This window comes from Rhincodon typus, chromosome 4 (assembly GCF_021869965.1).
Source record: "Rhincodon typus isolate 14 chromosome 4, sRhiTyp1.1, whole genome shotgun sequence".
Lineage (NCBI taxonomy): Eukaryota > Metazoa > Chordata > Chondrichthyes > Orectolobiformes > Rhincodontidae > Rhincodon > Rhincodon typus.
In genome coordinates, this window is record NC_063335.1 from 69,122,375 (window position 1) to 69,134,519 (window position 12,145).

At 40.1% G+C, this 12,145-nt stretch overlaps 1 protein-coding gene across 1 annotated transcript in view; it reads right to left on the bottom strand.

The window, feature by feature from the left end:
• LOC109911668 (ASXL transcriptional regulator 3) overlaps nt 1-12,145 on the bottom strand; it is a 269,254-nt gene that overhangs the window by 30,918 nt on the left and 226,191 nt on the right. Inside the window, exon 10 of the mRNA XM_048596328.1 lies at nt 1,775-1,871. Within this exon, the coding sequence (XP_048452285.1) occupies nt 1,775-1,871 (97 nt within the window). The remainder of the gene's footprint in view (nt 1-1,774; nt 1,872-12,145) is intronic.

Below are 12,145 nucleotides of genomic sequence, written 5' to 3' on the forward strand. Positions count from 1 at the left end.
AAGACTAGAGTTTAAGAGCATTAGAACCATTGGGATTCTGACCTGAGGTGTCTGTATTTAAGAAGCTAGCTACATCTGTGATAAATTGAATGCTGACAACTATGGGTTAGTTGGAAGAGATTTGAAAGGAAATCCTTGTTGTAGATAAGCTAAAGGTCTAAGTAACTGCAATCCTTATAATAATCTTTGAAACATCACTCAAACCAAAAGGTTAATCTTCCAAATCTTTGATCAGTATCTGTCTGGAATTTTGGGATGCAATTAGAATGGTTGCAGAAAGAAATTTGAGTGAAGAAATTCAGCTTAATGTATAAGTTACTGCATTAATTGAATCTATTCGTATATGTATACAAACTTTTGTATTTTCTGCCCGATGGAAGAGTATAACCATGGTGGGAGGAGTCTTTGATTATGTTGGTTACTTTTTCAAGGCAATAGAAGGAAAGATAGAGTCAATAGATGGAAGGCTGGTTTGCATAATGGATTGGGCTGTGTTTACAACTCTGTAGTTTCTTGTGGTCTTGGGAAGAACAGTTGCTAAACCACGCTATGATGCATCCAGATAGAATGCTTTCTATGGTGCATCTATAAAAATTGAAACTTGATTGGAGGGATTTAGGCATAGAGTTAATGGCAAGCGTGGACTTGGGTGTGACCCTTCTTCAAATCTTAGTTCTACGATTACATTTAAGTAAAATTGAATCATGCTTTTTCTTTCTTAAATTACTGAAAGTATATATTTTTCTGTTCCAAATAGTTACATCAGTGGTCTTTCAATTCATAAAGTTTTTGGCTTGCTTGTGGGCTATAATAGAGTCAGGCACAATGACAAATGTCAGTTTTACTTTGCATCCATGAAGTGAATTGCTGTTTATAAATATTGAAGTATGTGCTGTAAAGATTTCATTTTTAAAAGATAATATAATGGAAATGGGGTCATATTTATGAGATTCAGTAAAGTTATGCAAAAATAAAATTCAATATTTAAATATTTTGTATCCCTTCCAGTAAAAGGTATTGTTAGTACAAAATACGGAATCATAAACACTCTAAAATGTCAGTGGATGCACTAAATAAGAGATCAAAATCAGAATTTGTCTAGGTTAACCTCTAAATCTGTAAGTATCTGCTAAGTTTTCTTGCCTGGTTTAGAAATTAGTGAATTCTGAGTATACTTGCAATTTAAATTGTGGCAAGGCTATGTCTTTGGATTCAAATTTTCACAGGTTTTATATGCAACTGATATTTATTCTGAAAGGAAATAGCAATTTCTGAATGTTGACAAAATTCCGACAAACAGTTATTATTATGGGCTCAAACCTCAACTAAATTAATGTTCACAATACCAGTATGATGTGTTTATGAAAAGACTCCAATAAACAGTGTGGTGGACAATGATGCAGATTTTACATTGACATTGGCATTAACTTCTACTGAACAACAGTGTCTGAAATACAATGACAATTGTACACTGTTCACATTACTTGGGAATGCTGCTAATGTGAGCTTTGCTTGTGAGGCTGGTAAGCTGGAGCTATTTTGCACTCACCCTGCTTACTAGCTGCCATTCTGTTACGTAGAGGGTGACGAAAGCTACACTAACAATGCTGAGAATGCCCGAATATTTTTTACTATTCAAGGGAGGAAAGGCTGAGGAATATTACAGAAGAAACATGGCCAGACAAAATTGAATATTGCCACTTTAAGGAAAGCATCAAATTCAAAGTTCTGCTTGTACATCACAGAATTAGATGAATTGATGAATTAATTGTACCTTCTGCTAATCGTTCCTTCCAGCCTTGTGCCGCGTAAGCAAAGAATTCATTATTCAGGGCTGAAGCACTGAGGCGAGAAACTCCATCACACCCAACCTGAAAACAAGGCAATCACAGCATAAGATATAGAATTGAATAAAAAAAAGTGCTCCTTCATCAATTGGGAACAAAAGTCTCTACTCTTCTACAGAAATGAGTTCACATTGTGTGCAGCTAGCAGCTGTGATTGTATTAAACTGTTTCACACATTGATTGTGATTGGTGAGTTTATCTCAGGTACAAATTAATATTGAACTTCACTTGCAAACTGAAATCTTTCCAGCAGCATAGAGGATACATTCATCTCTATAAATCAATGGTACTAGACTTCTATAAGCAAACTTCTACATGGAGTGCATAAATTGCAATTACCTGATCTCTACTGTGCTGACACCAAGGGCATATTTAATGGAGGTGACAGTGGCCTGGATAGTTTCTGAATGCCTTGCATTACTTTTTCTGGGAAGGTTTTCTGAATTATGCCTGTCAGATGCTTAGGGAAAGTAATGGGATTTCTCTGGGAGGTGGAAGGACTGACCAACCAAAAGCTGCCGGCCATTTAGAGGCCAGCAGCTGTGCCAATGGGAGGCAATTGCTGCTGCTGGCACTGTACCCACTCTAGGTCTATGATTGTCAATGGACTCAGGTGCAGGTGAGTGATGCTAGGAGGAGGCCCAGGATGGGTGCTGAAAGAGGTTATGAGGGCCAGCAACAAGGTAGGGAGTGGCTTTCAGCAGGTCCACCCCACTTCCCAAGTCCCTTCACAACGCACTGAGTGGGTTTCTGTTTCAGTACCTCCTATCACCCAGCACTAGATAATAACAGCAGTCGAATTGCCCACTTGCTGTTAACAGGCTTTATTAACTGGTGGGAAGGATGGGCACACGTAAGACAAGACAGTGGCATGAAGATAGTAGGGTCCTCACAACCAAACATGCCATGGGGGAGGGCATTTAAGAACAAGAAAGTTTTTGTGTGGAATTACCTATGTCAGGCAGTTTAATTCATTCAGGATAGAAAAGTTGTGCGTTATTGCATAATATTGAGGTCTACAGCATTTTAACAGGGGCATTGAAATGAAAGTCTTAAATTTGTAAGGAGTATAGCAGGTTCTTATTTTTGTGCATCTTTGACACAGCTGGTGAAATTTTTCTCAAGAGGTGGAGTGCATCATGACCCACGAGGAGAGCAGTCCATGGCAAATGTAAAGCAGTCATTGCCCGTTTACTTTCTCTTTCATTTCCTCTTTTTTCATATCTCGAAGTGCTCTTAGACACAGCTGATTTCTTTTCCTCCTCATCGCCAAATCACCTGTTCTTTTTTCATCTATTCATCATCTCCAGTAATCCCTGCTTGTGTAATGTCTCAAACAAAGCACTAAACACATGGAAGCAGGGCAGAAAAATGTTGAATGGTTAAGAAAGGAGAAACTACTGTAACTTGTATTAAAAATTAGTAAGTATTTATGATAGTTATGAACACTCACCTCCAAACATTTCAAGGACTTACAAATCTTACAATAAATGCCCACATCTCAATATGTACAATATATAACATACATACAATATACATCCCAATCTTCAAGTGAAATTGTTATATTCATTAGCCTGCAAGCAGTCAAATGAAGAAGAAACTTCCGTCTAACATGGCTCAATATTGTATACTTCAAACATAGGTAGCATGCTGACATTTAGTTATCGCTTTGATCAGACCCCAGATGAATTCCCCATTTCATTACAGTTCTGGATGGAATACCCCAAACTGTTAAGGCTCCAAATGAGGAGGGATGAACTGGCTCCTCTTCTCATCTACCCCTTGGTTGATTGCAATAAGGTTATTTCAATAATGGTCTCAATTCTTTGTAGGTGATTCCTCACAGAGCCAAATGAACTTGATTTAAAAGGAACTAATTTAAGCAGGCTTTTTTGAATTAACAAAAAAAAGTTTATCAGTAGCTACATGCAAGATAAAATGGTAATGCACCACATATGAACTCAAAAAGATAAGGGCAAGGAAAAATATATAGATCAGACTCTGAATAGTTTGTGAAGAGTGGATAGTTGAATATTGTGGCAATTTTCAAGGAGGTTACCAGTAATATTTATGTTGATAGTTGAAGAGTTGGTTTAATGATTCTTTTTTCATAGAATCCCTACGGTGTGGAAACAGGCACTTTGGCCCAACAAGTCCACACCAACCCATAGTTCATCCCACCCATACCCATCACCCTATAACCCACCTAATCTACACATCCCTGAATCAAATTCTTAGTTTTGCAGATTGGTTGAGGTCCTATTGTTTGGATTCCTTTTGACTGTGACTGAATCCAACATTCAGGGTGAAAAAAATTATTTTTGTTGTCCTATTTTCTTTTGTCTAGCAGCTAGCTAGGTGAGAAAGTATCCTTACCTGCAACATAGAGATAACTAGGGTACAGTTCTTCAACTGTGACCTTCACAGCATGCTAATACTCAAAAGCTGCCTGGTATATCTGAGAATGTTCAGTCCAACTAGCAGACTCCAGCTGAGTTGAAACTGGCTTTTTAGCCCCTGTCCTTATGTATTCTTCAAAGAAGAAACACAAAATGTGCCTGTAGTTTGGGACGTAATCTGCAAGGGGTAGCTTCCTGTTGAGGAGGAGGTCATCAGCATCTTAGGTCAATTTTGTTTTTCCCTATCCTTCCTTAGAAGTGCTGTTGTTTGAAGTTTCCTTCTCATCCATAGATGTGACTTCTCTCTAGGGAGTGACCTAACTTGCATCCACAGCCATTTCTGGCTGCACAAACCCTCTTTTAAAAAACTTATTTTAGAATTATAAAATTACGCTTACAGATAGCTAGAATCGGTATGTGGACTGAATGGTCTCCTTTTGTACAGTAACAATTTTATGATTCTATTTCATATTATCTGCTTTAAAGTAAGGATGCTCTGTTGCATCAAAAGTTGGCACAGATATTAGGCTAAATACCTCAGATAGTTGCTTGGGAACGGGAGTTTTTTTCATAATTAATAATTAAAACCTATTTGACTATAGTTTTTATTACATGGTCACCTTAGTAGCAATGTGTGTTGAAAATTTTCTTAAAACTAACATGATGCTTCTTTTAGATGATGCCTAACACAATTGACATAAATGGTAGTGAGCCAGAAATCAAGCCCTCCTGTTTCCAGAGTTACCACAATGTGAAATTTTGATTAAACCACCGAATGGTTAATTAAGTTTAACCATTTAATTCAGATGAAAGAGTATGCAGGTTTTTCATTATCAAGAAAATAACTATTTTATTTTATTGTAATAAAACTGTTTTCAACCAACTGCGAAAAGAGAAATATGGATCACTAACTACTAATTCTGTTACTTAAACTCTACTGCTTTCAAAAACCCCACACACATACAAACTGACTCAGGAAGAGACAAGACAAAGATATTAAGAGTGGAGAAAGACAAAAAGAAAACCAGGATGAAACAGTTCAATAGCACCAATCCAGACCACAGGAGTCGAGTTGGTCTCTTTACATTTCTTCTGCTTTTTTTCAGTTCTTTGCTGATGAGACAAGGTTGTTTGCACATATATGCTGTCTTTCATTCACTGGTTGACTCGAAATGTTAACTGATTTCTCTTTACAGACGCTGCCAGGCCTGGGAGCTTTTCCAGCAACTTCTGTTCTTGTTTAATTGTCAACATTTTGGTTACATCAAAGTGTTGTGCGCAGAAAAATGTGAAGGTTTGAAAAGTGATTCAATCAGGTATCAAGAACTCATGATTTGTAGCCTACATTGAAATGTAGGTGATAGCACATTGTTGAAACCACAGGCAAAATGTAGATAAGATGTTGAAGTAGTGAGCTCATTTCATGGTAAGATAAGGTGAGCACACTCCAAACAATAAATTACACCTTGTAATGTACATGTGGTGCAGCTTGTAATGTTCAACATCTCTCCTTAATTGTTTTCTCCTCTCAATCCTGGGGGAATTCCACGGGGAAAGCCTTCTACTTCACTATGGCAGCTGCTGTAAAAAAAACACCACAGCAATTCCTGAAAAGGCTTTTGAACATCTAAATGAAAAAATAACAAAGCAAAAAAACTATGAATGGCTTGACAATATGGCAATCTTCCTCCTGGCCCTTTGCTTTGGTCCACAGATCAGCATGCTGTAAACCTGGCCGTCAAGTTTATATTTGGGTAGGGCATAAAAGCAGCACTAAATGAAAATCAGTTCCAATGAAAGGTCACGGACTTGAAGTGTTAATTGTTTCCCAGATAGGTTGCCAGTCCTGCTAACTATTTCCAGAGTTTTCTGTTTATATTATGGAAAATTATGTCCATTCATTATATCTGTCATCACTTATATGCATCAATCTACAAACTCATAGATGTTTCCTGCACAGATTGAATCTGACATCATAAATTTTAATCAGGTGAAAATGAAAATTTAATGGGAGAATTTTCTGATTGGTTAAGCGTAATTTTACATCCAAAAATAACATGGTGAGTGCAAAAATCTATCTAATGTGTTTGAAAGACTGTTTCATAATATTTTTGAAATTTACTCGATAATACACAATTCTATTATTTAATTATAGATAATTAGACTGCTGTGTTAAATGAGAAAGTAACTTTAGGCCAACACACAGTGAGAAGCAGAGTCTATAAGCATGAGGCTGGAAAAGCACAGCAGGTCAGACAGCATCTGAGGAGCAGAAAAGGCAACGTTTGAAGCTTAGTCAGGACTGGGATGGGGGAAAGGAGCCCAAAAATAAATAGAGGGAGGAGGGTGGAGCTGGGGGTAGGGTAGGTGGGATGGTGATAGATGGATGCAGGTAGGGAGTTATTGTGATTGGTCCGTGGGAAGGGTGGAGCAGATAGGTGAATAGGAAGATGGACAGGTTAGGTCCGGTCAGGATGGGGAGGGCTGGACATGGAATAAGACTGGGGGTGGAGAGATTTTTAAGCTGGTAAAGTCAATGATAAGGCCATTGGGCTGTAAGCTCCCAAGGCAAAATATCAGGTGTTATTCCTCCAGTTTTCATGTGGCCTCACTGACAGTGGAGGAGGCCAAGGATGGACATGTCATCAGGGTAGTGGGAAGGGGAATTAAAGTGGATGGCAACCGGAAGGGCAGGTTGGTTGTTGCGTGCGAAGCGCTGATGTTCTGTGAACCGGCCCCCAAGTCTGCATTTGGTCTCCCTAATATAGAGACCACATCAGGAGCAACGGATGCAGTAGATGAGGTTGGGTGAAGTGCAGATGAATCTCTGCCAGATCTGGAAGGATTGTTTTGAGCCTTGGACGGAGGTGAGAGGGGTAGGTGTGGGGGCAGGTGTTACACCTCTTGCGGTTGCAGAGAAAGATACCAGGTGCGGTGGAGGAATTGGTTGGGAGAGTATAGTTGACGAGGGAGTCACGGAATGAACCGTCCTTGCAGAAAGTGGGCAGGGGTGGGTAGGGAAATATCTTTTTGGTCATGGGGTCTGATTGTAGGTGGCAGAAATGTCAGAGGATGATGCGTTGGATCTAGAGGTTGGTAGGGTGGTACATGAGGACTAACAGGACTCTATCTTTATTGCTGTTGAGGGGTGGGTGTTTGGGGCCAGAAGTGCAACTGCAAGAGGTGCAACACCTGCCCCCACACCTACCCCTCTCACCTCCGACCAAGGCCCAAAACAATCCTTTCAGATCTGGCAGAGATTCACCTGCACTTCATCCAACCTCATCTATCGCATCCATTGTTCCTGATGTGGTCTCTATATTAGGGAGACCAAATGCAGACTCAGGGGCCGGTTCGCAGAACATCTGCGCTCCGCATGCAACAACCAACCTGGCCTTCCGGTTGCCATCCACGTTAATTCCCCCTCCCACTACCCTGACGACATGTCCATCCTTGGCATCCCCCACTGTCAGAGTGAGGCCAAATGTAAACTTGAGGAACAACACCTGATATTTCACCCTGGAAGCTGACAGCCCAATGGCCTTAACATTGACTTCACCAGCTTCAAAATCTCTCCACCCCTAGCCTTATCCCATGTCCAGCCCTCCCCCTCCTGACCGGACCTTACCTGTCCATCTTCCTACTCACTTACCCTTCCCATGGACCAATCACAATAATTCCCTACCTGCATCCACCTATCAACATCTCTCCTACTCTTCCCCCAAGCCCCACCCCCTTCCTTCTATATATTTCTGGGCTTCCTTCCCCCTCCCAGTCCTGGCAAAAGGTTTCAGCCCGAAACGTTGACTTTCCTGCTCCTTGGATGTTTTCTGACCTGCTGTGCCTTTCCAGCCTCACATCTATAGACTTTGGTTTCCAGCATCTGCAGTCCTTATTGTCTCTGAGATACAGTGAGAGGCAACCACCTATTATGGCCAGATAGTAGTATCGCATTTTTGTAAATGCATTTCCTACCGTGAATTAGCTCTGCTGACATATTTTCAAAACAGGTCAGGTCCCATCTGCTCTGGAGTTTGTGATTCACTCTGACCAGACCTGTACTGAGCCTGGAAGGAAGTTCTCTAAGAACCTTGTGCTACTCAGAGATAGAATTGACTAAATGCAGCAAAGGGAAGATGGACACCAGCCTCCTCAGCCTGGGCTAGGAGAAGGACAGAACATTGCACACCTACAGGATGGATAAGTTATCAAAAATGTGCTTTGAGGAAGGACTTGCAATTGGATCCAACTGCTCTACATAAACATTATTAATGCAATCTAAATCAATGGTTGGGAATCTGAGATCTTCCCAATCATGTCTGGAGTCAGGCAGTGCTCATCTCCCTCCCTGCCTTACTTGTCTGCTGCATAGAGCCTTTTTCCAAGTCCATCAGGAAAGATGCAAGCCCAAGGTGATGCTCTTCAGGAACTGGGCCAAATCTTTCTCTCTTTCTCCATCCATCAGGTCAGATTACCTGCAGGTGCCGACTATATAGTTTGGCATTGCTAAAAAGCCGGGAGGAGCTTAATCCCAAAGTGAGGCAGAAACTGGACATGTGGGAGCACCACTCCCTCTGATCATGGATATAAACCTAGTCATGAGGTATGAACTGGTCTTGGTATTGCTTTCCGTTGGCAGGTCTGGCCCATTCCCCAAGCCTGCACTGCAGCAGTCACCCAAGCCACCTTCTACTTTACCCGGGGATTGTGCCAGCAGGGAAACCTTGTTACAAGACCCTGGATTGGATGGAAGAACATATCTAAAGTCATTCTGATCCTGATGGCTTCTTTGGTCTGTGGTTGCATCAAGCCGTCCATAGACACTTGGTCCACAAACATCAAGTGTCACTCTGAGTTACAGCTGTACCTGTCCCCAGTGTGGTGAAGGATGGGTCTGGCCCCATTGCTACGGAATGATCTGAATAATTGGACCTTATCACATCACCTGAACCTGATGGAAATATGTGTACTGAAAAATACTTCTGACTACAAATCCATGAGGCAGAAGTCAGCATGTAATATCTTTGTAGCTCTGCAGGCAAAGGAGATGGTTGATCCTGATGTGTGGGTCCCTAAACAGACTCTCTGACTGCTATACACTGTCCTTGAGACGGCTGCAGCGGTAAAGGGACTGTCACACATCTCCTTCTGCAACACGCCTTTGCAAAGGTGGTTTGGAGAAAGATGCAGTAGTTTATTTTGAGGTTTATGCTGAGCAGTTCTTTGATGCAGGACTCTGTACCTGGAGGACCATCAACTCAGTGAAAGGTACTCTTTGGTTTTTCAGAGCAAATATTTCTCCTTGAGCGAGTGTTGCAGACTGACACATTCCAAGGTCCAGGGCTATGCACTAAGGGATGCACTAAAGCTTTGAAGCAGCTGCTGCCAAGGCACAGTGGGGAAAAGGTCTTTGTGTCATAATATACTGAAGGATTTTAACTTTGGCCTGTATTCTTCTATCAGAATGTCTATTAGGATTGTTTTGAAATGTACTTGTTGATATTTTATGAATATCTTTTGCAAAACCATAGGTAATTCCTAGTAGTTTTTGAAGTAAATGAGCTCCAGGAAAATCACCTCCTTGGTGGATGTTAACTTCCAACCATGGGTATTTTTGTTTTGTTTCAATTTTGCTGAAGAATACTGTTTTTTTAGAAGTGTTTATCATTACATTGCAAAAGGGTAACACCCAAAGAAGGGTAATACCCAAAACGTGACTGCTCTTTTCCTCCAGGTGCTGCCTGCTGTGTTCTTCCAGCCTCCTGTTTGTCTGTTTTAACATATATACTGCATGTTGCAGACAGGGAGGAGAAAATGCAGATGACCAGTTAATCCTTTAAGAACCTTGTTGTGGTGCTTGCTGGACTGCCTAGCATTGCTTCTTCTGAGCAAAGGCTTGAAAAAAATCTATAATAACTCGATCCAAGGCTCTAAAGTGGCTACTTTAAAATCACAGCAATTTGCTGAGCAAGGTCTTCATAATATCAGTCAGTGAAACTGGATTGAATGTTGACATCAAAGGAAGGAACTACATGTTCATTTTATCATCCATCAGATAGAGGTTAGCATTCAAAACAGGCAGTCAGTCGGCTAGCTTGGAGATCGAAACCCGTCTGAGAGAATGAGATGGCGGGTGCAGTAATTAGAGATGGTGTAGGGTCATGATTGCATTTCGGTTCCTTGGGAGAACAAGTGGGTAAACTGGAGTGAATCTGATCATTAACCACAGTGGGGAGCAAAATGGGAGGAACTGTTTCCTAATCAGGTGGGGTAAAATGGGGAAACAGTTTCTCAGAGAGAGAGAAAACATTAATTGTAAATTCAGCCATGGAAAACTGCAACAAGCCAAATGAGAATGTTTGACACAGGGAAGCAGACCACTGTGTGTGAGTTTAGGATGTCGGAATTTAAAGAAAACTGGACAAACAACAACTAATGGTAATTGTTGAATTTACAAGGAGATGAGTTCCTCTCAGCATATAGCACTCCAATTCCTTTTTGTGCTTCGTCAAAAGAAAAGAAAGCAATTTGTTATTTTCATCACCAATTAGCTACACATAAAGGTGTGACGTAAAAGAGAATTTGGAGTTAATTTCTACTTTCTGTGAATTGATTTCAAACTGAAAGCATACTCCAGATCCGTGTTAAATACAAAACTTGTTTGTCATGTTTCTGTGTGTATTTAACGGCTTTGTTCTGGTTCTTTGTGTGCATTTGCCTGCTGTCTGCGAGGAGATATTCATTAACTGTTTGCGGTCTGACTTTGTACAGTTTTTGCTATGTTGGTGTTTAACATATGTGAAATCTCTCGGTTCAAAGTTGTGAAATGGGCTGAAGAATAGTCCATGTTAAAATGTTAATTAATTATGATATTGTATTCAGGCAGTAGTTCATTTTTTAGAAAAAATCTGCCTTATCTTAATGCCTGCATTTTACATGGAATCCAAACAAATGTGTCCTCTGATGGTTTCTATGACTCTCCTACTCGTTGGTGATAAATGAAAAATGTATCCTAATATGTGATATAGACCAAGAAATTTAATATAATTTAAATTTAAAATATGGACTCAAAATGGGTTCTAAGTTGACGCAACAATTACTCTATGTGCTGGCCTACGCCGCCGACTGAGGTAAATTCAGAAGTGGGGCTTATTTAAATTGCCAAATTTCCAGTGAGAAATTACCAAATTCCTACACCAGTCAATGGATTGGTTTGGGGTGGAAGATGATTTGAAAGGGCACCCTTGAATGTGACAGTACAATTTTTTTTGTGTGGGGCTAAAAGATGCATTTCTGTCGTCTTTGAGCCAATAAAAGTAAAATCTCTAAACTTTTCTGGACATTCCTTTGCGAATCATTGCTTAGGCTGCTCAACCTCTGGTACAACTAAATACAGCAAATGTTAATTTGTACCTCAATTTCCAAAATAACAACAAAAAGGAATAAGTAATTTGCAAACAAATCTTTGATAATTAAAATAAGTTGTTGAATTAGGTTTCCATTGAAGCTGCATCAGTTTCCATGCAGTAAATGCAATGGTTTACTTTATAAATGTTTCCACAGGTTGCCAGTGTTTATTTAGAGATATATATTTATGCTAACGAGGGAAGAAAGTAGGTTTCTTGGTCAAAAAGCTTAGAGACAGCAAGGAACAAGATGATAGGTCATAGTTTGATGTTTTATGATACAGATGAGGCAATATGCAACTGGATAAAAAATCTACATAATTTCTTTGAGCTTTATTATGGAAAGTTGACTTAAATTTTTGTTTACATCAATTTACATCATTTAGAGCCTGGAATTAGGATGACAAACATAGTCCATGACACCTGTGAAGGTTGGGCTATAGTGAGCCAACAGCATTGCTGATTTTCTCACCTTCCTATCACCGACCACTTA